Raw genomic sequence first — 27,811 nt, 5'->3', positions numbered from 1 at the left:
TTTGTGCGACGGAAGTAGTTTCGATAGACGGGCTGCTCTTTCTGGCTGATTCATTGTAGCTCGTTGGTTTGGTCTGACTGCGCGCAGAAAAACACTCATCTGAAGAGCTGAACCATTTGACAGCGGGTAAGAGCAGATAAACATTTAAGACGGTCTATAGACTCTACTTAATAGTTACAGATAAATGTAATGTTTACATAACAGCTCGATTTCTTCCGCTAATCGAGCCAGGCTACGTTAGCATGAGTCAGCTAACGGGAACGTTACGCTAATGTGTAGAAAACCACTCTAGGTTAGGTATATGCTTCACACAATAACCACTTTTTAAATCCAAGCTGTGACAACTTCTAGTTTAGTTTAAAATGAAGTTGCGTCTATGACTAATTTAATAATAAATTACGTGTTTATGTTTCAAAGCAGTGGGCAAATCACCTATATCAGCCTAGCGTTAGCCGTTTTGTTTTGCTCACTTATATCAAATTAGTTGATGTAAACATAATAAATCTTTTGTAAATAGATGTTTATTCATTATGTAAACTCTTAGCCTTAATCAGGCACTCAAATATATGATATAAACACATGTAAATAGTTCACAATCCTCCCTTTATTCTTGGTAAACCCTTTATGACTAACCGATCCCGAAGGTCTTTCTTGATCTCTTTGTTTGTTAATTTTTTTTAAAGTGTTTACAATATTTTGAGCATGCGTTGTCTTACATACTTGCACTTTTGTTCAAATATTTGTTGCTGGAGTTTAATGGTAAGGATCTATGATCTGGGAATGTGTTCACAGATCTCATTATGGACCGGCTGCTGAGGCTTGGAGGTGGAATGCCAGGGCTTGGCCAGGTACATTTTAAATGTATTTATATATAATTTATATAACATGCAGGGGATCTGATATGTTATAATGCATAAATGTTATAAATGCAGTTAAATGGAGGTTTGGCATAGTTTAGTCCTAGTATTTAAAAATTATTTCCCTTTAATCTAAATTTTACTTGAATTTTGTAACTATACCTTCAAAGTAATGTAACTCGTCTTCCAAGCCTGTTTTTCCTTATTTCGTTGCACACAAACTTCAATGTAATCAAAACAACCTGCTAGTCTGTAACAACATTTATGTTATTATTGGCGTAACCGATGATTTAACCATCGCTTCACCAGGGCCCCCCTACAGATGCCCCTGCTGTGGACACTGCAGAACAGGTGTACATCTCCTCTCTGGCTCTGCTTAAGGTAATAACACCTCGTCAGAGCTAAATCAGTGATATATCTGAAACATTACTTTTCCGCTTCTCATTCTGTTCCCTCCTCATCAGATGTTAAAGCATGGGCGTGCTGGTGTGCCAATGGAGGTCATGGGATTGATGCTGGGAGAGTTTGTTGATGACTACACAGTGCGAGTGATCGATGTGTTTGCCATGCCTCAATCAGGAACGGTACGTACCCCTTCTAAAATAAAGAGTGCACGATATGAGATTTTGTGTTTGTGTGTATTAAAGCTCAGCTGAGCACAGACACACACCCAGGTACGGCTGCAGACTGCAGGGAGGGGACTCTCTGAACAAAGACAATTGTAGGAAAAACAATTGCAACTTTTAAGAATTTGAAGAAAATAAAAAAAAGATGCAACGATAAACAAAACCATGTGTCGACTAAAAATATTTATGTCCACTGATTAATATAGTTGATGCCATTAATAGTGTTGACTCATCTGGCCAGCCCTGCATGGTACATTTGTCATTTTTAATTACAATTTGTAGTTTTCGAGTAGTTTTGAATCCTTAATTTTTGGTATTGCTCATTTTTACAAACCAATGACTGTGTCTCACAGGGAGTGAGCGTAGAAGCTGTGGATCCCGTTTTCCAGGCTAAGATGTTGGACATGTTGAAGCAGACAGGCAGGTAAAGGTCAACAAGATCAACATTCACACATTTATTTTTTAATAGAAACAATCCTGAGGTCGCAGACTTCTTTGGAAAAATGTAAAGGCATATCTAAGAATGGATTTTTTAAAGAAAATCAAACATTAAAATTTGTCTAATTTGGTTTCAAGTGGTCTCATTTTCTTTCCACCTGTTAATTTTTTCCAGACCAGAGATGGTTGTCGGATGGTACCACAGTCATCCTGGTTTTGGCTGCTGGCTGTCGGGGGTGGACATCAACACACAGCAGAGCTTTGAGGCGCTGTCAGAGCGAGCTGTCGCGGTCGTCGTTGATCCCATTCAGAGTGTCAAAGGAAAGGTGGGGACAAAGACTCTTAAAAAATGAGCAGTGCTCTGTGCAAGTCAGAATTATGTAGGAAAAAAGTTTTTTTCTGCTACGGTGTCCCTCAGGTAGTTATTGATGCCTTCAGATTGATTAATGCCAACATGATGGTGCTGGGTCACGAACCCAGGCAAACAACATCCAACCTGGGTCATCTGAACAAGCCATCAATTCAGGTAACCTCTACATTTGAATAAAAAATTGGGCAGTGATAATTTGGTAGTTCTCATTGTTTTTCTTTAAACCACAAACAGAACCAGACAACTTATTATTTAAAATAAACCTTTAGATTGCTAGATTATTTCCATATGCAACATTTTTCTCTTTTCGTTTTTCTGTGACCTTCTCCTGATAATCAGCATTAGGCTGTTTGTTTTCCTATTTAATCTCCTTACTGGTCTGTTTAACTCTTATGTTTTAGGCTCTGATTCATGGACTTAACAGACACTACTACTCCATCACCATCAATTACAGAAAGAATGAACTGGAGCAAAAGGTTTAAATTCTATATTTTTAGAGGTCACCTTGATTTGATGTATTTCTTGTTGTGGATTGTAAATAATGTGAGACTCTGTTATTTTTCAGATGCTGCTGAACCTGCATAAGAAGAGCTGGATGGAGGGACTGACCCTGCAGGACTACAGTGAGCACTGCAAGCACAATGAGACGATTGTCAAAGAAATGCTGGAGCTGGCTAAAAACTATAATAAGGTACAACCTGAACACCTTGTTCCTTCCTTTGTATTTTACAAAACAACATTATTGAGGTCAGAGGATGGATTGGCATTTGAAATCATTTATCATTAAATAAAACAAGTAAAGATAATGTTGGTTTGAAATATTTTACCTAATGTAGTTCGTACCTTTTAAGATTGTGCGTTTTTTTTTCCCCAACCGATATTTGTCCGTTCAACAAATGGTGATGAGCGATATATTCGCGCAGGTGATGTTTGGACTGTTTTGGGGGCGGAGCAATGTAAGCAGCCATGGAGTGATTTGCCAATTTAGAAACACAAATGTCTAAAAATGAAGTGACTAGTTATAAAAAAAAAAATACACAAAGTCATGTATTTGGGATTACTTTCGCTTTAAACCGGAAAGAGGTAAACCACAGGATGTAACTAAAGCACAAGCATTTAGGTGTTCGCCATCCGACTGGGTATGCTACGCTATCACTCGCGTACTCGCAACAGGCTGCTCGGAGCAGTGTGTCACATATAAAACAGTTCGATGTGGAGACTTTTTCCCGCCGAGCAGTTTATTGTGTGACAACTTTTATCTATTAATGATGATTTAAGTCAGTTGCTGATAAAGCTGTGGAGTAGTTGTGCAAGAGCGTTTTGTTTACCCTTTCTTTTAAACTGCAAGGTCTCTTACTGAAAATAAAACATGAAAGAAAACTGGGTCATATGAATATTAAGGCTTGTCTTGTTTTCACCTCAGGCTGTTGAAGAGGAAGATAAAATGACCCCAGAGCAGCTGGCTATTAAGAATGTCGGAAAACAGGTACTGATTTATTTATTATTTTCAAGCATCCATGTTAAAGCTGGCTTATTGCTCATGGATCAAGTTGTTTGTTCTCAAAGTTAAATGTTTATGTAACTGAATTTAGTTGAAAGCAAAGTTCTGTTGAAACACATTCGTCATCAGGTGAAAACTTCATCGACAACCTCTTTTCATTATTATAACATCTGTTCTTCTCTCAGGATCCAAAGAGACACTTGGAGGAACATGTAGATGTTTTAATGACATCCAACATTGTTCAGTGCCTAGCTGCCATGCTGGATACTGTAGTTTTCCAGTGATGGATCCCTGTGTGTATAACTGTTAATATTACAACCATTGTTTTCTTTTATATGAAATAAATCTTGAAAATGAACACGCCTGCTTTCATTGTTTTTATCTTCCTAAGATTCTTGCTTAGATTTTCCTGCACTGAATATTTTTATTAATCGCTTTTTTTTTTTACAACTAAAACAAATTGCCACCAAGTGGACAGGAGGAAACAAACAAATAAACCTACAGTTTTACATTTACCTAAAGTAGAGACATTTCTTCCACATGCAAAAAAGAAAGTTTTGTTTTTTGACCAAAATGCATTGAGCCAATTTATTGCAGAACTTTATATTTATATTTGGAGACCTCCTCCTCAACCTTTTTAAAAATTATTATTAAAGCTTATGGCACTAGTGGCCTTGTCGGTAAAACGACAAAACATATTCATGTCAATGTTGTTACTTAATTTTTAATCAACAGCTCCTAGAAAAAATAAATACAAAATGAACCTGGTCTTGTGAGGTTGTTTTTGCACAGTTTTGTGTTGTTTCACCGAAAGAATCCATGTCTTTTCCAACTTGTGTCATGTTCACTTTAACTTGACGGACATCAGTCAGCCACCAACACGTCGTGTTTATTTCTACGTTTTTATTACTGATATAAAACAATGGATGCTCACTCTGTTGGCTTCCTGAATAGATGAGTGTAGCTTATTTTTCTGGTAAATTGCGTTCTAATGTAAAATATGACAAAATACTGGATTTATAAAAGACATTTTACTGCTTTGATAATGGTACTGTCTGATGTTTTGTTTAAAATAATCTGCTCTAGTATTATTTAAGTATTTTACATATTCCTATATTAAACATATGTATGAGAACATATTTCCTCTCCTTTAAAAAGAGGGGAAAATATTTATAGGAACATCATAGGGGAACGCAATATTCCAGCCTGACGCTCACACCTTGTAATGTTTTGTTGCCCCATGGGACAGGGATTAACCAATCACCATATATTTTGGGTGGGTCATTCCTCACATCATACACAACTATTCTTGTGAATGTGGAAACATTTACTCTTTATTTGCCAGAATTTCAGGGGAACAGAATTTCGCACAACACCTGGACTCGAACCCGTGACCTCTGCCCCTGAGCTACCAGTGCGCCCCCCTGTCTCAACTTTGATGTAATGCTGTTGCTCACCACTAGATGGTAAAAGTAAATTGTTGAATAAAATAGCGAGAACCTGATCCAAATGAAATCATTTATGTGGAAGAACCCATAGTTTATTGCAAAGCTGTAATGTTCATGGTTTCTTATTTCATTCTAATCTGGATATAAACACACATCTTAGTTATTAGGGCACAAAAACGTCTTATTCCCCCATTAAACCATCTAGATTTTAAGAACATTGTTCATTTTAATGAATTAACCTGTATTACCTGAAACTGAATGATTCAAAATCTTGCAAACATCACTTGGAACAAAAATGGATCATTGAGCGGTAAAAACTTAGATAATTGCTGCTTGTTGTTTGCAACCTACCTGTTTTATTTATATGGACTTTATGTATATTGATATTGTCTGTTTCTGTTGGTTAGGACCTCATAAAACTCTAAGCAGGGTGCATTGTCTACTTTTGCTGTGACTGCACTTAGATCTATTTAGTGAGAATACTGTCATTTTAACAATAGAACTGGGACATCAGACTTGTGTAGAATAACTAGACCCAAAGTAGTTATGTATCATGCAACTCTGATGCACATGGAGACCATTTTTGAAGATCTGCTTGTTTTGCATCCTTGATAAAACAAGCAAGATGTTTAAACAACACAAATGACCAGTGATATAATGAAGACAAGCTCTTTACTCTTCTCCCTGCTGAACTCACTGGGTTCAGATACTGTGGTCCATGCTGGGGATCTGTCTTTATTTAGTGGCGTTCATTCTCTTCTCAGAAATAGCAGAAAGTGAAATGAGGAAAAATCTAAATTTGTTACACAATTTGTGCTTTAAAAAAGGCTGTCGTACTTTCTTTTCATTTTTCTGATGTTTGGGGATGTGATGCACAGAAGACAACCCCAAGTGTGAGTTATCAGATATACATGTGCCTTGCGAAAGTATTCGGCCCCCTTGAACTTTTCAACCTCTTGCCACATTTCAGGCTTCAAACATAAAGATATAAAATTCTAATTTTTTGTGAAGAATCAACAAGTGGGACACAATCATGAAGTGGAATGAAATTTATTGGATGTGTCAAATGCTTTTAACAAATAAAAAACTGAAAAGTGGGGCGTGCAATATTATTCAGCCCCCTTGCATTAATACTTTGTAGCTCCACCCTTTGCTACAATTACAGCTGCAAGTCTCTTGGGGTATGTCTCTATCAGTTTTGCACATCGAGAGACTGAAATTCTTGCCCATTCTTCCTTGCAAAACAGCTGGATCTCAGTGAGGTTGGATGGAGAGCGTTCGTGAACAGCAGTCTTCAGCTCTTTCCACAGATTCTCAATTGGATTCAGGTCTGGACTTTGACTTGGCCATTCCAACACCTGGATACATTTATATGTGAACCATTTCATTGTAGATTTGTCTTTATGTTTTGGATCATTGTCTTGTTGGAAGATAAATCTCCGTCCCAGTCTCAGGTCTCTTGCAGACTCCAACAGGTTTTCTTCCAGAATGGTCCTGTATTTGGCCCCATCCATCTTCCCATCAATTTTGACCATCTTCCCTGTCCCTGCTGATGCTGAACAGAACCCTGAGACTATCACAGAGCAGGTGCATTTATACGGAGACTTGATTACACACAGGTGGATTCTATTTATCATCATCAGTCATTTGGGACAACATTGGATCATTCAGAGATCCTCACTGAACTTCTGGAGTGAGTTTGCTGCACTGAAAGTAAAGGGGCCGAATAATATTGCACTTCTCAGTTTTTTATTTGTTAAAAAGGTTTGACACATCCAATAAATTTCATTCCACTTCACCATTGTGTCCTACTTGTTGTTAATTCTTCACAAAAATTAGAATTTTATATCTTTATGTTTGAAGCCTGAAATGAGGCAAGAGGTTGACCAGTTCAACGGGGCCAAATACTTTCGCAAGGGACTGTAACAGAGGAAGCGTGCTGATTACAACATTTGTGGGGGGAAAAAAAACCCATGTGAAACACTGTGTGAATTCAATGTAATCTTTACTCGGGCTTTGTCCGTCCAGACCTATTCTGGATAAAATGTTTCCAGGATCCTCTTATTATGTCTTTTTGTGATGTGAATGTGTTGAATTAAGTATTGCAATATCAATCTCTTAAATAGTAGCAAGTACAGTGGCTCTCTAAAATGTGCACATCCTCTTGTGTGATGTAAAACATGATACGATAAACCATTTCACAGATTACTTTAAATTTAGAAAGAATATTTTAGAAAGAAAAAAAGTGCAATAACCTGACATTACAGCAAATCCTTGACAACTAATCTTTAGCTCACTTCAAAATAATATTACTTTTAGTCAGAAGAAACATGTTGATCAAACTAAAATCAAAATTTGCCAGAGGTATGAATAACTTTGGACTTAGCTGTATGTGTAGGCAAAGAAATGGGACTGAAAGATGGAATCATTTTCTTCCAAAAGACTGTCCAGGCCTGCCTGAGTCTCCCAAGCCTGGGATTGTGTGTTTTAGTCCGATTAAACTAAGATAAAAGTTTTGGGAGACATCTCTTTAGGGTAGGCTTGGCACTAAAGCATCACCTTGCATCATCAAAAGAACAACACCTATAGAGAAACATGGTGGTGACAGCATCATGATGTGGTGTTACTTGGTTTTCATCAGGGAGGATGAAATTATGAACAGTTTCAAATACGAGTAAGTCATGACTCAAATCATTCAGGGGACAGAAAGCTGAAAATGAAGCTGATTTAATTTCTCAGCATCACAGTGAATCTAAGCAGACATTCAAATCCACAACAAAAGGACTTCATTAGAGGAAAATTGTAGTTTTAGAATAGCTAACCTCGAATTCAGAATTACATTTCTCAGAAAATCATTGGGCTCACCCAAAAAGGGCTGAGGACAACAGATGTCCTCACAAACTGAAAGATTTGAAGAACTTTTGCAAGAAAGAGAAAGCAAGTTAAGATGATGGAGTACTACTTAAGAAGACTGAATGCTAAAATTAATTCAAAGGTCGGTTATTTATTTATTTTTATATGAAACAAGCATTTGAGAGCCACTATAGAAGAAAAGTGTATTTTTTTTCCTTAAAAAAAGGGAGTCAGCTGATTTTCATTAACAAGCTATTTATATGTTTTGTTTTTTGAAGAGCTTGTCATAGTAGGAGTGATGTCCAACAGCTTTTATCTCTCTCACTTTGTTAAGCTTAAAACAGAGATCTCCGCTTGTATTTCAGTAACCATTTGTGGACAAAGAACACAGCATGTTCCTCCTCCAGGACTTCCAGTATTTACTAATGACACAGGAAAAGGGGGCTTCAAGTTACATAAGTATTTCTGACCAGGATTTCAGCCGCCCTTTCATAGGCAATTCTTGTTTTCCCTATCGCAGAAAATGAGGCAATTTAGAGCTTGAAATAAACCACGTTGCAGGCCATGTAAAGATCATAGCATGAACCTTTCGAAGATCCATACAGAAAACATATTGTTATAAATGTTGAAAACTAGTTCTACAGTACTATTAAGATACTCAACAATGCAATTGAAACTGATAAAAACATCTAAAAAAGCTAATTTGGAATTCAAATTAATTTCTGCATACAATTTAACCTAAATTCATTGCCTTCAGTCATCAGATTGAACCCAGTCAAATTCTTTTTCTAATCAAATCACAGCTTCATTCAGTCTAAACATAATAGACAATATAGTCCGGTTCAGTTAATCATTCAGTGTTATTTAAAAGGTGTCTGAGTAAACCTGATTGCATCAGATCTTCATTTTGACACCATCCCTCACCCTGAGCAAGCGCAGGGCGATGGAGAGGAAAAGCTCTGTTTTTAACAGGAAGCAACATGCTGCAGAAGGAAGCTCAGGGACTTGAATGGCTGGGAGTCGAGAGGACAGGAAGGAGTCAGGAAAAAAAAAAGAAGCACTTGGCTAGGAGAAATATCTACAAAAAAGAAAAACAAAGATGCTCCACATTTTTCTTCTTTCTATAGAAAACAAGAACAAAAAGAGTCCATATAGTTAATGGGAGCAATATCTCTGTCCGGGAAGGAGACACAGGTAAACACATAATCACATGAGCAACAGGCCCTCCATGGGGAAAAAGGAACAAAAGCCATGCACAGAGTTAATGGATGCAATAGGTCTGTAGTAACAGCTAATTTTCATGATATCTTTAAATCGGATGCACCACAACCAGAATCAAGTCCACGCAATCAGTATGATCTTAACATGCTGCCTTTAGCTTTCTCATATTCTGAAACCAATCTAGAAGCTCAACATCTTTGCTAAATCAGATTGCATGAGCATTTCTACCAGTGTTTGCATAGAACAGTTTTCTCTGAAAAAAAAGTCACATGTCTGTGTTTTGTCTCTGAAGTGCTGAGTCATCATTCTGTATTCTAGCTGTGATATGCATACGTTTTCAGACACAGTCTAACATTTTATTTTGAAAATGCCAGTAGATGTCTCACAGAGATTGCCAACTCAGTCCAAAGAGGCCCTGCTTGGGGGTACCACCGTGCAGCAGCAGTAAAAACACAGTGTTATCTTTTTGGAGCTTTGATAAGAAACTTGCCCCAGAAAAGTTCAGCTGGGCAGAAGTCTGAACCAGATTTTTGGCAAATTTTTCTGTTTCTTCTGAAAATAAATGGTTTTTAATGCAGATAATTAAGCAGGGTTTGAGGAATTTTCACAAAAGGTCAGTCAGTCAGTCATTTTACACCGCTTCTTCCATAATGGGTCGCAGGGAAGCTGCTGCCTATCTCCAGCAGTCTATGGACGAGAGGCAGGGTACATCCTGGACAGGTCGCCAGTCCATCGCAGGGCAGCACACAAACAACCAAGCACACACTCATTCACACACCTAAGGGCAATTTGGAGAGACCAATTAACCTAACCTTCCTCCAAATGTCCAGATGCAGCAATCTTTTCTCCTCACTGCATAGAGGTCCACCAATGAATTACTAATAATTCTTTGAACTCCCTCTTTCTAAAAGAAGGCTTCCCTCTTGGCTTTCCTTAGAGGCAAACTTCTTCCAAGAGGGAGACTAAGACTTTAATAAACACTGGTGTTTTTTTGGTGTGGTTCAAGAGGACAGATCACTCCCTGGAGGCCAAGGCTGAGTACACAACACTCAGCCCCGCCTCAGTAGATGGAATGCAGAGGATGACAGGGTTGAATCTTTTTAAGAGGTGATTTCACTGATTTGAGCTTAAAGTCCTGTAAAATGTGGACAGCTACATAAATATCAGGATTAGTTGGTTATTGCTCCACTGATTTGTTTGAAATTCCTTCCAGAGAGGATAAAGTGAGTGAAATCAGGTAGAGAATGTTTTAGGCCTGTGGATAGGATGGGCTTTACTATATTTATTGTCCACCACATTATTTCACATTGCATCTATTCAGTTTATTTACATAGTGCCAATTTACAAAACATGTAATCTCAAGGTACTTTACAAAATCCATTCAATTGAATCATACAGATTCCAAGTCAAGTACATATATTCTAATTGATCCTAGTTATCAAGCATTGCAGTCAAATTCAGTTTAGTATTCACATTGGGGTTTTCTATCTAAGGAACCTAGCAGATTGCATAAAGTCAGTGACTTGCAGCATTTATTCCTTCTGGATGAGCATGTTGGGATAGTGGACAGTCACTTGCATTGACTTTGCAGCGATCCCTCATGCTAAGCATGCATGTAGGGACAGTGGAATGAACACCCCCTTTAACAGGAAGAACAGGCTCCAGCAGAACCAGAACCAGGCTCAGTGTGAGCGGCCATCTGCCATGGCCGACTGGGGGTTTGAGAGAACAGAGCAGAGACACTAAAAGAACATAGCAGCACTAATCCAGGAGTACTTTCTATGTAAAAGAAAAGTGAAACGTTAAAAGCTCTTTTAGTGGTTTCCTCAAGGAGAGAAACACAGCTAAGCAGATAAGCTCTGATTCAATTTTCAAGTCTAAAGTATGAAAGAGAGCACATACAGTTAGTCAGAGTAAAAGCTCAGCCAATGGCTTTGTCTAGGAGTGCAACAGGGTTAAACACTGAAAGACAGGGTCCAGTGTATCATCTGTAGAAGGTGAGCATTAAGTTGTTGGCAGCAGTAGTTCACCCAATGCCCCCCTCCAGGATGGTGTCACAGCTAAACACAGAACCATGCCAGATGTAGCTTCTCGGAAGAGAAAAAACAGAGAGAAAACATAAAGTTAAAAGCTGAAATAACAGCACATAACGGAAAACTGGAGAGTGGTAGGAGAATGTAGCAGAGCGAGGAAAAGTGGTTAGTATGTCCTCCAGCAGTCTAGCCTATAGCAGCATAACTACAGAGATAGCTCAGGATAATCTAAACAAATCTCACTACAAGCTTTATCAAAATGGACAGTTTTAAGCCTAGTCTTGAAAATAGCCATGTTTGTTGAGTCCTTACTTTTCTTTCTTTGTCGCAGTCAAATCACCTGTTTGGTTAACCTGAGATAATTTTATCTGTATAAGTATAATTTATTAAATGCATTTATACCAGCCTCTGCACTTAACAGTGCCTCTGGTAAAGATGTTTTAAAACCCTTAATTCATTTTTTTATTGCACCGTCATAACAGTCATACCACAATTGTTAGCATCCATTGCAGTTCTAATAAAATTAACAAAACTGAAGCTTTTTTTGTAATTTATACTTTATTTTTAGAAGTTGTGCAGATTTTTAAGGACCTTCTAACAGATACACAACTTCCTGTTTCGCTGGGGTGTAAATATTATGTAACACAGAGGTATGTTTCTCTCAGCCAGTCTTCAAAATCGTTGAGCAACATGACATGCAAATTAGGCAGGTGTGAGTTGATCTTTATAAGTCAGTAAATGGCTATGAAAAGATTTCTATTCAGCTAATCTTGCCCTTATCTACTGTCAGAACAATACATAAAAATTAACAAAACTGAATGACAAGTAAAGTATAAGTCCTTCTCAAAATATTAGCATATTGTGATAAAGTTCATTATTTTCCATAATGTCATGATGAAAATTTAACATTCATATATTTTAGATTCATTGCACACTAACTGAAATATTTCAGGTCTTTTATTGTCTTAATACGGATGATTTTGGCATACAGCTCATGAAAACCCAAAATTCCTATCTCACAAAATTAGCATATTTCATCCGACCAATAAAAGAAAAGTGTTTTTAATACAAAAAACGTCAACCTTCAAATAATCATGTACAGTTATGCACTCAATACTTGGTCGGGAATCCTTTGGCAGAAATGACTGCTTCAATGCGGCGTGGCATGGAGGCAATCAGCCTGTGGCACTGCTGAGGTCTTATGGAGGCCCAGGATGCTTTAATAGCGGCCTTTAGCTCATCCAGAGTGTTGGGTCTTGAGTCTCTCAACGTTCTCTTCACAATATCCCACAGATTCTCTATGGGGTTCAGGTCAGGAGAGTTGGCAGGCCAATTGAGCACAGTGATACCATGGTCAGTAAACCATTTACCAGTGGTTTTGGCACTGTGAGCAGGTGCCAGGTCGTGCTGAAAAATGAAATCTTCATCTCCATAAAGCTTTTCAGCAGATGGAAGCATGAAGTGCTCCAAAATCTCCTGATAGCTAGCTGCATTGACCCTGCCCTTGATAAAACACAGTGGACCAACACCAGCAGCTGACACGGCACCCCAGACCATCACTGACTGTGGGTACTTGACACTGGACTTCTGGCATTTTGGCATTTCCTTCTCCCCAGTCTTCCTCCAGACTCTGGCACCTTGATTTCCGAATGACATGCAGAATTTGCTTTCATCCGAAAAAAGTACTTTGGACCACTGAGCAACAGTCCAGTGCTGCTTCTCTGTAGCCCAGGTCAGGCGCTTCTGCCGCTGTTTCTGGTTCAAAAGTGGCTTGACCTGGGGAATGCGGCACCTGTAGCCCATTTCCTGCACACCCCTGTGCACGGTGGCTCTGGATGTTTGTACTCCAGACTCAGTCCACTGCTTCCGCAGGTCCCCCCAGGTCTGGAATTGGCCCTTCTCCACAATCTTCCTCAGGGTCCGGTCACCTCTTCTTGTTGTGCAGCGTTTTCTGCCACACTTTTTCCTTCCCACAGACTTCCCACTGAGGTGCCTTGATACAGCACTCTGGGAACAGCCTATTCGTTCAGAAATTTCTTTCTGTGTCTTACCCTCTTGCTTGAGGGTGTCAATAGTGGCCTTCTGGACAGCAGTCAGGTCGGCAGTCTTACCCATGATTGGGGTTTTGAGTGATGAACCAGGCTGGGAGTTTTAAAGGCCTCAGGAATCTTTTGCAGGTGTTTAGAGTTAACTCGTTGATTCAGATGATTAGGTTCATAGCTCGTTTAGAGACCCTTTTAATGATATGCTAATTTTGTGAGATAGGAATTTGGGGTTTTCATGAGCTGTATGCCAAAATCATCCGTATTAAGACAATAAAAGACCTGAAATATTTCAGTTAGTGTACAATGAATCTAAAATATATGAATGTTAAATTTTCATCATGACATTATGGAAAATAATGAACTTTATCACAATATCTTAATATTTTGAGAAGGACCTGTATATTTTGTAATCATGCAAATTGGGAGGAAGGTATGGTAGGTAAAAGAAAAATCTCCAAAGCTCACTGTTAGAGATCCCCAGCACCATTTTTGTGTAAGAAAAGGCAATTTAAGGTGAATTTGTTTGACTTTTTATGTGTATTTGGCATGTAGTAATGACAGTACAAAGCAGAATCTGATAGACCTGGTTAACTATAAAACTTAGCCATGACACATAGCCAGTTAATCATGGCAGTTGTTATTGTGGCATCGATTTAACCAACAGATGGTGACTGTAACTTATCCACTGTCACATCGAATCATCTAGAAAGAGCTCTTTTTTTTATCCCACAGAGTGTCTGTCTATCTTATGAGTTACTGTCAGTGAGCAAAGACAACCGGCACAAGTACAGTAAGAGGTTTGATCCAGGAAACCGCAATTTACTTCAGTTAATTCCTTACCATCTTTACTGGATTATTATTGTACATAAATCTATCACCTGCTTAACTGTGTTTAAATAAATAAGGCAGTACAGCCTGTTGAAAGTTTGTAGCAGGGTCCGTTTCAACACCAAAAACAGACTTTTGATTAAAATGTCATTTTAGTTACTTCCCTTATGTTTTACATTTTAGTTGAGCCCTGACTGATTACTGTACCACGGGATTTAATTTGTGCCTCATTTTTGCACATGTTACACTCTGAACATCTGGAGGAGTATTCCTTTAGACTGATATAAACTCATCCATCTGGTATTTTTTATCTTGAACCACCACTTTCTTCTACTGTACTGGGCAAATTTCTTCACAACCCATTAAGGTTGGTCATGCAAAACGAATGCAAACATTGTGGGCATTTTAATGACAGACAGCTGTGTTGTATCAGTTTAGAGATTAGACTCGGTTTGTGCACATCCAGCCTCATCAGTCAATTATTCTGCAAAAACCTTTGCCTGCTAAGCACATCTTTTCTGCCAAGAAATAAACAGTTTGTACTTTTATGTCATTTAGCTTAGTCTAGCTGTGGATCATAGCGTTTTCTGCCAATTACTACTTTATACAACATGTGATAAATGGTACCAGCTGCAATAAAACTTTATTACAAATTAATGGTTACTTTTAAAATAGCAGCAGCTAGAAGAGTTGTTTAAACAATCAGGAATTTCCAGGGGAGCATAGAGGAGGCAGAATTCGGAAAGTTTAGTTTTTTTTGTGTTTGAACTTATGATGAATTGAAAAAAAAACATTGATCTGATTATTTATTGCTGACATAGCCAGTACATTGCACAGATTTTGCAGCTGCAGCAGGAATTACATCTGCAAGTTTACAAGAGGATATTTTAAAATTATTGTGTCATCTAGTTATTGAGGTTTTCTGTAGTTCGGGAAGTCAAAATAGCTCCAGTACGGTGGTTTTTCCCATCATAGTACAGATTTTCAGTCAGACCAGAGCCAAGGCTTTGAGCTTTTCCAGGTTTTTGATTGTTTCACTTTAGCAGTTCATCGTTAAAGGGATGTCGTCAGAATGAAAGATATATTTCCATCCCAGTTTGAATTTGCTGGAACACTGAAACAGGGTTGCTCAAATCTGCACATGGAGGCTTTGGACCTGTCGAATCTTATTGCACACCATCCGCTCTCTGTGTGTTATGTTACAAAGCCAAATGATTTTAATCTGGAGGAGAGGAGGACGTCCATGTAAGCAAAAGAGTTCCCTTGATACTTATCCTTAGAAGCTGACAAACATGTCGAGGAATGGCCCACCGCCATCAGGGTTTCTTTCAGATGGAGAAATGATAGAAGAGAGTGATGTGACACTGAACAAGCACACAAAGACCATCTTTGCTGCTGAGAACATCCAGTGATGATTCATTTCTTATCATGATGCATGATATTTGGACCAGTATTGGAGACAGACACTGATTAGTTTTTTTCAGCTCCTCCATGTTTGCTCTGCAAGTAAGTACAGCATGTGTCCTTTCTGCCTCTGAAATGCAGAGCTGTAGTGCTGAGTTACTTAAGTAAGGAGACATGATTTCCACTTCTCTATTTGACTTTACTTACTGGTGCTGGAATGATGAAGTCACTTTCCATTGCAGCAGAGAAGCCCTATGTGGATGAAGTGAGGGAGTGTTTGCACATGGAAGAGGGTGGTTCTGAGTTGGACCACAAAAGAGAGGTGATGTTTTCATTGGTCTAGTCTGCAGAGAATTACTGTCTGGGACTCTGTTATTTAAGTCAATAAGAAGTTCTAACATACCACTGCTCAAGCACAGGCGCAAACAACTCTGGGTCTTCATCCTTCACCCTTGAATTTGTGGGTGAAAGAAATATAGGAAGGAAGTCCAGTCTTACGGGTCACTTTTTAGAGAATTAATTAGCAAAAATGTTTGTGGCAAACAAATATCTTTGATTTGACTTAATGTCTGACGTGTTTAATACAAAGGAAAAAAAAAATGACAGAAGGATTTGTTTTTCCAGGAAAACATTTAAAAATGAAAGAAGTAAAGGAAAATCCTATAACATTAAAAACGAAAGTGCCGAGGGGGTTGAGGCCTACCTTATAGAGCTCCCAGCAGCTGTTAAAACATGTACTAGATTGTGACTTAACATGATTTACAGGCTACTTCGAGTGACTAACATAACATCTACTGTGACGACGGATGACAACGCCTAGCCAGATTCTCAGTCAAGCATAAACAAACAAGATATTCAGAGTTTAGGTGACTACATTCATCACAGACAACTTGTTAGTCTCTTTGGAGAAATGATTGCTTTACGTAAAACTCTGGCATGTTTGTTGATATCTTTATTCATGTTGAATTTGAATTGACTAAAGGCAACAAAGGTTTTTAATTTCCTCCCTGTTCTAATGTAGAGGTTTGAGGAGTTTGTGTAGTGGAAAATGCATTCTGTTACATGAATCATAACCACCTAAACACCAAACCATCTCTATCTGGTTTCGAGGGATTGCCACCACAAGTTGTATTCTGGTTCTTTTACCAGAAAAGCTGGAATCGCTTCTCTGATTAACACAGGGATCTTCTGGAAGATGAAAAAAAAAACATTGAAGTATCTCATAATTTTGGTATTTAAATGTTTGATACTCATATGGAAAGATCTGAAAAGTTTGATCTGCTTTCAACACTTTGTCATCTCTCATTTTCACACAAAATGTCACAGTGCCTGTTTTCCAACATCACTTTCCATCCAAGTTTCGGTACCAGTCCCTGCTCTTTTAGATCCAGAATCCGCCTTTCTGCTCACACAGAAATGGGAAACCTGCAAACAATCTCCTTCCTCACAAAATAAGTGATATATGTTAAGTGAAGAGGATCAGCTGAGCCTAATTTAAACTTTGATAAAGAATAAAAAATACACAAAGAGAAAAAGGATATTTCACAGAAATCAACATGGTTGTTTGTGTGTTGCTCTGCGATGGACTGGCGACCTGTCCAGGGTGTACCCTGCCTCTCGCCCATAGACTGCTGGAGATAGGCACCAGCTCCCCCGTGACCCACTATGGAATAAGTGGTAGAAAATGACTGACTGACTGACAACATGGTCGTTAAACTTAAAATCTATGTTGTCCTGAGACATTTTTCTAAAATGAAAATTCGTTTGCACCTGTTAGAAAAATGGAACTATAAGATCAAATTCTAAACTATTTTCAATACAGTCTGAAAAGACAAAGTTCAGTTTCCAATTTCTGTAGATTTCTTAAACAGTTTCAGCAGTGACTTCACCTCATCAACGCCCAGATCTTCTTTTTGGCTCAAACCCGGCCACATCTCCACAACAAACACAAACTTACACAATACCTCCCCGCAGAACTGCTGCCTCAGCAGCCACAGACGTCATTTATAGATTGCACTGTAATCACTTCTGCAGTGTTTGGTTGACCTTCGAAACCTGGGGTTCCGTGTGCGCATGTAGATCTTAAGATAAATGCTTGATATTAAACTTGTTTCACCTTCACATTCACTTCGTGTCGTTCCTTATATCTCCGGTGAGTCACATAAACAACAGATCACATAAGATGTTCCAGCTTGTCTTTCTAAATTACAGGTTGATGGTCGGCCTGATGTCACCCGCTGGCTTGCTGCAGGGTAGACCGAACAGGAGGTTAGAAATGGAAAGAGGTATCAAAAACATGCAGGGCAAGATGATGATTTGTATTTTGTCTTATAAATATTAAAAAAAAATAGCTAAGGTGGATGTGATGCAATGGTCAGCTTAATAAACATAAAGGTCTCAGATCTTTTGAAATGTTTATGAATTTAATATGCCCTTGTTGCTACATTTTCTTGTAAGCATGTCACATACGAGAAATGTAACTTACTGGTGCTAATTTCACTGGCCTTACTTTAAGTAATTTCCTATTTCCAAGTTTGGGTTTTTAAAAGGCTCGTAACTGCTTGCTCTTTCCAGGCTGTTCCTAATGCTTTCTCCATGCAGAGACGTTTTCTACTGGGAAACAACGCGAGAAGCTCTGTCAGTGTGCCCATCCACAGGCCGTGAGTCATCCTCTCTCCGCTTACACGTGAGTCACAGCCCACCTGGAGCAACATACCAGTCGTAACCAAACAGGAATCACTGTCAGAAATATCTAGACTTTATATTTCGTGTGATTGTCCTCAGTAATTCACTCAGTGTTCATGTTTAAATAGAAAACACGCTGTATTTTGTTGTGGTCAAAATGTGCAGCCCTCCCCTTAAAACATTCTGGCATTTCCTTCAGAAAACAGCACTGTGGCAAATGGTCTAAATAAGTGAGGCTGCTGCCAGGCTCACATGGAGCCTAATGGAGAGCAGAGAGAAGGCTGAGACCAAAAAAGGTAGCAAGGAGGAAAGAATAGACTGGCGGGAGAGGGGGTGGGTATAAGGGTCAGAACCTCTTGTAGTGAATCACTGTGTCATCACTGTCACCTTTCTACAGTTATATTGCACCTAAATGGTGCCTGAAATTGAGACCTGATAGCATTCAGATCAGTTCAGTGAACTGACTATAAACCACAACACTTACAGTAGTTATTTTAATGCATCCAGAATGTGGACTGTTGTTGTGTTGCTGAAATAATCATGGTCTTCCCTGAGTATTCCTTTTGTCTCTTAGGACTGTGATAAACTGGTGATAAACTGATGTACCAATGGATGGATGGATGGTATCTGTAGTAAAAGACAGTGAAAACGAACGAACCAGTTTAACATGTGTTTTCAGATGTATTGTCCTCCACCACCTCGGCTCATTAACATCACTGATACACCTTCTCTCAGCTCTATTCTCTTCAAATCCCTACAGAATCCCTCAGTCTCCTTTCATCTCAACAGACAGTCCAATTCACAGTCACATGCTGTGGACAAAAAAGCTCACTGCCTCCAGTATACTACAGCACCTTCTACAATTATTGGCACCTGTTTTTGCAGTTGTACATGACACTGAAAATGCTGAAGTTCTAACAGTAAGACTTAGAGGCTATTTTATCCCAACCTTGCTATACTGGGTGTTGTGGTAGGTCAAACTGTCTTTGCCTGTTTCTGTTCGTCACAGTTGCAGGTTTTTTTTTAACACACTTTTTTATTGTCAACGCTCTGGATGTAAATATGAGCAAGTTTAGGCAAGTAGCCATTTGCACACCTTTAAAGATCAGAACACATCTACCCTGCTTGAATGACATGTTCTCTCATCTTTCCTATTTTGAAGCATGGCTGAAAGAAAAAGGCATCTGTGTCACTTCATATTTACGACCCAGAGAAACAGGAAGGCAAGGATTACTGATTCCCTTTTTCCTATTAACACATTAAATTCCCAAACACTAAATAACTTCAAAAAGGTAAAGACATAATTGTAAAATCTTTTGTGTTTTTGAAAAAAAAAAAAAAAAAAAATGAATTATTTCTCAACCAGGGATTTGTTTTCCAAACAGAATAAATGTGCTCAAATTAAAAGTTGAAGATTATAGAATGTTTAAGAAAGAGAATATACTATTGAAAAAAAAAATGTATTTAAAGGTTTCTGACACATATTTTCAAGGGTGCTTATACATGTGGAGGTCTTTGCACTTTACTGTAAAACCATTTATAATTTAGTTTCATGTCTTCAGAGATGAGGGAGTGACTAGATTCATTTATGTTGAACTGCACTCTGACCTAGAAGGTCTTTCCCTCCCCTGAGCTCCACAAGTTCAGCCTCCAAGAGTCTGAACATTTTGTGCTGTTTTGTGGCGATTGATGACTGACTGATCCATTTAAACAGCCTTCTGAACCTCTTTGTGAACCCCTTTAAGACATATTTTTACACATTTTTAATTCCTTTATACAATGTTAGATGTTTTTTTTACTTTCACTATAAAGTACTTGAAACCAAAAGTAGAAATACGTGTTATGCTGCAAACAAAACCTAATTTGTGTGTTGTTGTTCTTTAAACAGAATTGTTATATTTTTACTTCTCTAAGTGCCTTTCCGTGGATGGAGGACAGAACCCACTTATCATCATAGCCCTATTGAATTTGAAGACGTGCCATTATGTCCGTCCTGTTAGCCACTGGTGCAGACATTGCCTGGGTGTGAGCTGTGATTCATCCTTCACTCTGAAACAGCAAACTACTCATCCACAGCTGTTCTGCTTTCAAACCTTTGTTGTCATTTCATGTGGGCCACTCTTTGCTCATGTTAGCACCGCTAACATGGAAACCAGTTAAAAACAGAATACATGACAAGAGAATTTCTGAAATACTGAAATTTGTGAGTTAGATTGTATTCTAACAAATTTAACCAACTTCTGTTGGTTAAATTTGAAACAAACTTCAGGTTTTCTTTAAAAAGTGCAGCAGAAATGTTTTGATTGAGAGCAAATTTAACTTTAATCTGCAGACTATGCTTGCAGAGGTGTATTGGTGGATGTTTGTCTGTGTGTGAGTGTAGGAGGCTAAAGAGGGATCTGTACACGAGTGCCTGTGTTTGCCATTGTGCTGTCCCCTCCCTCCCAGCGAGCCACATTTCTTCTTTTTTTTTTTTCCCCATCACAGTCACATCTGACAAAAAACTGTTTCCCACCACAGGGGCTGACTTCACCTGAGGTGAGGCAGTAAGACCCTCACCTTCTCCAAACAGCCTCAGGTGCCCTGGCATCTACATGCCGTCTAGACAGGAATGAGTGAGTAACAGTGATACTTACAGTTAGGTACACACCTTTAATCACATTTCCTCTCACGAATTTGGTAAAAGTGTTTGCATCATTAAGGTCCAGCTGTATTCTATGTGGGAAGTTGAATAATTATTTTTGAGTGTTGGTTGCACACCTCACCTGAGGATTGTTGCTTTGCCATGAAGGTAATCTTTACACAACAATAATGAGAACTGGCAAAGGGCAAACAATGATAAAAACACAGGAGAAATAAGAGAGTCAAATGCTTTTTTCCCTTTGATTGGGTCTTTATTGGGGTCCTGCAGCTCAGCGAGGGGTATGATTTATGTAGCATATGTTGCCTGCAGAAAAATTCTGACCTAATACGTTATATTTATCGTATTCCAATCTTGGAAAAGCAGCATGTTTAGGAAACATTTTCTGTCAGTGTTCTCAAGAATTACAGGAAAAAGTCCACATTTTCTCTTCAGAACCGTTTTAGTGCCAAACTGAATGAAAAGAATCTGTCTGGACAGATTATTATAATGGTCAGAAACTTTTCCAGAAGGCCAGCAAAATGTCACAGCACCACTATCTTGCTTCAGGACCTTCTGAGGACAATCTGCTTTAGGTGAGAGCAGGTTGGTTCTGACGAGGGGGTGATACACAAGTACACATCAAAGACACGCACACACACAACTATCGAGGGAGTAAGAGGTCAGTGATGACTGATTCTCGTTGGCTTTGGAGCTTACTGTAAGTCTTTCTGAAGTGTTCCATGAGCATGTGAAAAACATCACCTTTCCACTAGTGTCTGTACACGGAGTTCATTAATTTTATCAAGTATCTTTTTTAGAAAAGATAAAGATAGAAAAAAAATCTGTTTTAGTTTGTGTGACAACAGGAAAAAAAGCCCATACGGTTTCACGTGTGTTTCAAGCTTTGTGCATTTGTGCGGAACTCATTTAGCAACACAAACAAAGTGGCTTTTTTCACTGCGGAGAGTAAACAAGATTCAGACATGCTTCTTTTTGTTTGGTTTTATTAAAACCGCTGGCTCAGTCTGGGGATTATTCCATGAGAAAAAGACAGCTTGTCTTCGACTGATTCACTTCGACCCAACTGCTGACTGTGTGTTTTAGGACACGGGTTCAAAGCAATTCCTTCCACAGCGTTCACCTCTACTGAGCTCCTTTCCGTTTTCACAGAAACACGCCACCTGACTGCAGAAATGGAAACCCGTGTGTTGACTTTGTAAAGGTCAGGCTCATTCACACCTGATGTGAGGATGTAACACAGACGAGGTTTACACAACTCTGAACGGGAGAGAAAGTCATGACAGAATGCCATCCTGGAGTTTGCAAAAAAGCTTATGGGAGGTTTGACTGCTGGAAGTGTAAACTGTGACTGATCTGAAGGAAGTCAGCTGTCTGGGAAGGAAGAGGGTGTATTTCTGTACTCACAAAGCCAGTCAGAGGAGGTGTTACTCTTGGATCAGGATGGAGAAAGGTCAGAGACGTTGTGGAGGATGGACTCCTATCAGTGACAATAGTTACCGTTGTTGATTAGATTTCTCCTTATTACCTAACGTCAATTAAGATAGTTATAATCATGATGGATCACATTAAAGGCCAGTGTTCAAAGATTATTGCAAATGAAACAGTCACAAGAAATGTTTGCCTGACTGCAGCCTTTCTGTACCTCTAAGTATAATTTCACCATCTTTCAGCCTTACTCATATTCAGTCAATCCCAAACAAGTTGTCTACTTCATGACTGCAGTAGGATGCTGTGTTCAGCAAGAAATACGTGATGATTTAATCTTCAAATGGAAATGGACTTAGCGATGGGGATTACCTTTAGCCACAAAAGTGGAAAAAACAATTAGATTTTAAACAGCATCCATGTTACATGTACACATGTTTAACATAATAACCACCTCAAACAAACTTTATGCTAATTTGGAGGCTGGAAAAAAATATATGTGTAGTGTAAAAAGCTAATTAGCAGACAAAAACATTATGCTTTTGGTTCAATGTTTAGATACCGCTTTTTGCATTTCTACAGATGAACATCCAGTGTATTGGATAAGTATCCATGTTCCGTGAAATTTTCCACAATTTGTACAGTTAAAACCACACATAAAGTACTTAATCGGAGGACCTATGGTAACTCTAGAGGAGCTGCAGGGATCCACCACAGCTCAGCTGGGAGAATTTCTTGAGAAAACAGCTTTTAGTTCTGCTCTCCACAAATCTGGAAAAGTGACAAGAGGAAAGCTATTACTGAAAGAAAGCCAGAAGTCCAGTTCAAATTTTGCCACAAGTCATATAGGCGGCACAATAAACACGTGGAAGAAGCTGAAAAATTTAAAATTGGAGCATAGATAAAAAAACAGTGTTGTAGAAAACTAATACCGCACGTTAACCTGAACACACCATCCCCACAGTAAAGCATGGGGTTGGCAACATCATGCTGTGGGGGTATTTGTTTTAAGCAGAAAGAGGGAAGTTGGTTAGAGTTGATGGGATGATGTATGGAGGTTCAGTAGGGGACAACTCAAAAAGAAAACCTGTTACAGGCTACAAAATGCTTCAGACTGGGCCAGAGTTTCACCTTCCAGCAGGACAACAACTCTAAAGAGTTAAGACTTTTTGGCATAACTTAAAATCTGCTGTTAACAGAAACTCTCCACCCAGTTTGCTTAGGCACTAGTTTGACTTGGTTTTTCACACAAAATCCCAATAAAATAAACTAATATTTGCAGTTGAAACATGATTAAACAAAATGTGGAAAGCTTAATTTAGAACTTACAGAGATGGACAGAAAGGCAACTTTTTCAGGGGGTCAACAATGCTGTACAATACGTTTACTGATATTAATCATTTTAACCACATCCTTATATCAAAAGCCTTTTGCTCTTTATGGTCTTTCAATCCCGTGGGCACTGGCTGTATATGAGTCATTGCAGGTGGGCAATATTAAAGCCAAATTTTCAACACCACCTCTACTGAAGGCTGTTAAATGCACCATGATTATCTACCTATAGGGTTCCCATGTGTAAAAAAAAAAACAAGAGCTAACAGACCAGTTTGGATGCAATGCAATGGCTCATGAGAATCACTTTTTTTCCAACCTGTAGCAGCAATCTGTGCTGTATTGCTAATATTAGTTTTTGGGTAAACAATAACAACAATAAAGGTTCACTTTCAGCAGTGCTGTTCTTTATTTCTGTCTTCTTGTATAACCTGGCTACTACTAATACCATTTTATGAAAATCTGTTTGTATTTAGTAAGTTCTGAAAGTTACTGAGCTGCTTTCAGGATGAGGACAATGAGGACGATAGATACAGCAGTCTCTACTTTCTGCACAGTTTGTCACACCATGTTAGCACTGACATGCTCCTCTAGACACCGTGGGTAGCTCATGACATGGGTCTGTGAGTGCCGTGTGTGACTCAGCATAATTTAGTGGATGAAGATCGACCATCAGTGACCGTCAATTGCCCCACCTTGGTGTCACTCTATAAAGGATCCCACCCAATCTGGTTTCCACAGTGACAGTGTTTTGTAGCACTGTGTTGTGGAATTTTTTGATTAATGCATCAGCAGCGTCTTCGTCTTTGTAAGGGTGACTTTTCCAATGTGTCAACAGCCAAGCAGGACATGGTCTTCACATCCTGTGCAGAAAATTCGGACTGATTCATGATGCTGAACGTTAAGAATGCTGACCAGCTAAAACTCTGTTGCTCAACTGTTTTTAGTGATCACCCGGTGACTCTCTGTGGCAAGAACCCCTGCAGAACTGTCATACTGTTTTATTCGTCTATGTACTGCTTATATTCTCTCTGTGAAGGTACAGATTCAGAATTGTTGCTTTTTATTTAAAATCAGTGCAAGAGTGCTGGCAACAAACAGTTGAACAGCCATGCACAGATGGGACAGAGAGACAGTAATGGATGAGGCTCATCTCAACATCCTCCCTTAAACTGCATAAACCCACCACCTCAACCACCAACATTTCTGCTCCAAACCATCAACCCGCACCCCCGATACTTCACTCCCACCCCTACTACTATCCCATCCAGCTGAGACCATCTGCCTCTCACTTTCTGAAGTGCCAAGCCACAGTTTGGTAACTTTAGGGTGGAGAACAAAACTTTAAACACAAGCAGTCCCAAGGCTTTCCATCTGCTGAATCTCTGAAGCTTTTGCTGAACTTGAAGTTAGGGACAAATGGACACATCTGTAATTGCAAGTTTAATTTCTTTCAGATAAGCAGCTCATAAAGTGGGATTATTCCCTTGTTCATTAAAATGAACAGTCTGAAGGTTTAGGACTTTTCTTGATTTTCTTTTTCATTACTCAGACAAGGCATACATACCCAGAGCCATGGGGTGGCTAAGCAGCAAATAAAATCACTTTTTCTTGCTACACCTTAATTTTGTTTTTAACAAACAAGAAAAAATATTTGTTGAGGGATATACTGTATTTGTGCAAACCTTGCGGTACAGAAGACATTCTTTCACCATGCAGAAAAATACCTTTCTAGTTACTAACAACTTTCTAAATGTTAATTGTGGTGCCACTTTCATAAAAAAAGACATTGGAGTTTGTGCAGCCTTTTGTTGAGTATAAGCCATGTTCAGACTAAAAGTGGAAAGCTTTGCAGGAAAGCAGGGTCCAGCTAACGAAAAACATCCAGCGGTGAGATAAATCCTGCTAGAAATATGGATGTTATGCAGAAAAAACAGAGACGGAGAGAAAAGGAGAGAGGTGAAAAACTTGACATAAGCCAGGCTGCCTTCCAGAAGCTTCCACAGGGACAGCTCATAAATTCATGTAAGGTTCACCTAACTTCCAAAAACATTACATCATAATACCAGTAACCCAAGATATACCTTTATAGTAGGAATTCAAGCCGGGTTTCATATGTTTTTTCTTCTTGTACAAGTTTCCCACCCATGCTGCATGAGTGAACGTCCAGGAAGCAACAGTTAAGTAATACCTAAATGTCTGAGGTATTTTGATCCTGCACAGTTTAGTACGGTTTCACGAATGGAAACAATTTAAAAGTTTTTCCCGTCCTCTGGCACAGATTGTTCCTTCAGTACTGTGACAGGAACTGTTGTCCCGCAAAATAGCTGCTTTCCACACTAGATCTGTGAATACTTTTGGCAAAACTGGATGCTTATAGATTTTTTAAATCTGAGTGCAAATGTCAAGAAAACTGAAACAAGTTTTTGTTTATTTCTGTCTTGCAGCCCGAGCTTAACCAGACAGACGTAAAATGAAGGAAAGGAAAAACAAACTGCATGATGAATCCAGATCACGTGGTTTGGGAATAAATAAAAGTTGCTATGAAAGAGTTTGTGAATGTGTCTGTGTTATGTGATTTGTGCACCTTAATTACATCTTTTTCTTATAGAAAAACAGATAATTCTATTGAGGCAAAGCTTTAGATTTAGAGTTAAAGGTTTGGCATAAATTATGGGAAAACGTGTTTTGGGGAGCAATGTTGGTAAGGGGCATGCAGGGTTTAGATCCAAATGTTTCCATTATTCTTTTCAGCACAGTGGTAAAATTTTCTGCAAAAACCATATTTTTATGATAAGACATTACTCATCAGGCATTTTGAGGAAAAATCATGATTGCGGCTTATTTCTACAACAGAAATAAAGTTTGACCTTCTGCTTAGACACGACATACATTCTGGTAAGATTTCACTTCTCCTAATTTCACAATTTGGGTTTCCATAAGTGTAAGGTAATGTACTACAGCTGCTGCCAAAACCTCAACTACACCACAGCATCAAATTTATTTAGATAATTACAAACCGAATTCCAAAACAGTTGGGACACTAAACAAATTGTGAATAAAAACTGAATGCAATGATGTGAACCTAATCATCTGAATCAACGAGTTAACTCTAAACGCCTGCAAAAGATTCCTGAGGCCTTTAAAACTCCCAGCCTGGTTCATCACTCAAAACCCCAATCATGGGTAAGACTGCCGACCTGACTGCTGTCCAGAAGGCCACTATTGACACTCTCAAGCAAGAGGGTAAGACACAGAAAGAAATTTCTGAACGAATAGGCTGTTCCCAGAATGCTGTATCAAGGCACCTCAGTGGGAAGTCTGTGGGAAGGAAAAAGTGTGGCAGAAAACACTGCACAACAAGAAGAGGTGACCGGACCCTGAGGAAGATTGTGGAGAAGGGCCGATTCCAGACCTTGGGGGACCTGCGGAAGCAGTGGACTGAGTCTGGAGTAGAAACATCCAGAGCCACCGTGCACAGGCGTGTGCAGGAAATGGGCTACAGGTGCCGCATTCCCCAGGTCAAGCCACTTTTGAACCAGAAACAGCGGCAGAAGCGCCTGACCTGGGCTACAGAGTAGCAGCACTGAACTGTTGCTCAGTGGTCCAAAGTACTTTTTTCGGATGAAAGCAAATTCTGCATGTCATTCGGAAATCAAGGTGCCAGAGTCTGGAGGAAGACTGGGGAGAAGGAAATGCCAAAATGCCAGAAGTCCAGTGTCAAGTACCCACAGTCAGTGATGGTCTGGGGTGCCGTGTCAGCTGCTGGTGTTGGTCCACTGTGTTTTATCAAGGGCAGGGTCAATGCAGCTAGCTATCAGGAGATTTTGGAGCACTTCATACTTCCATCTGCTGAAAAGCTTTATGGAGATGAAGATTTCATTTTTCAGCATGACCTGGCACCTGCTCACAGTGACAAAACCACTGGTAAATGGTTTACTGACCATGGTATCACTGTGCTCAATTGGCCTGCCAACTCTCCTGACCTGAACCCCATAGAGAATCTGTGGGATATTGTGAAGAGAACGTTGAGAGACTCAAGACCCAACACTCTGGATGAGCTAAAGGCCGCTATCGAAGCATCCTGGGCCTCCATAAGAC

At 39.1% G+C, this 27,811-nt stretch overlaps 1 protein-coding gene and 1 long non-coding RNA gene across 2 annotated transcripts; both read left to right on the top strand.

Annotated features, from left to right (window-relative positions):
* On the top strand, window positions 1–4,150 carry psmd14 (proteasome 26S subunit, non-ATPase 14). Its single transcript, XM_047363500.1, has 11 exons — window positions 1–126; window positions 793–848; window positions 1,167–1,238; window positions 1,322–1,441; window positions 1,837–1,907; window positions 2,097–2,247; window positions 2,340–2,447; window positions 2,693–2,767; window positions 2,857–2,982; window positions 3,715–3,777; window positions 3,978–4,150. Exons 2-11 carry the CDS (start codon window positions 801–803, stop codon window positions 4,074–4,076), a joined length of 933 nt encoding a protein of 310 aa, XP_047219456.1. The 5' UTR covers window positions 1–126; window positions 793–800; the 3' UTR covers window positions 4,077–4,150.
* Window positions 4,151–17,640: 13,490 nt separating this feature from the next.
* LOC124867404 lies at window positions 17,641–26,264 on the top strand. Its single transcript, XR_007038042.1, has 4 exons — window positions 17,641–17,776; window positions 18,199–18,310; window positions 20,830–20,924; window positions 26,158–26,264. It is a non-coding gene; the product is annotated as an uncharacterized LOC124867404 (long non-coding RNA).
* The last annotated feature ends 1,547 nt before the right edge of the window (window positions 26,265–27,811 follow it).

Source organism: Girardinichthys multiradiatus, chromosome 4 (genome assembly GCF_021462225.1).
Source record: "Girardinichthys multiradiatus isolate DD_20200921_A chromosome 4, DD_fGirMul_XY1, whole genome shotgun sequence".
NCBI lineage: Eukaryota > Metazoa > Chordata > Actinopteri > Cyprinodontiformes > Goodeidae > Girardinichthys > Girardinichthys multiradiatus.
The sequence above is the reverse complement of the archived record's forward strand: the minus strand, read 5'-3'. Positions and strand labels throughout refer to the sequence as shown.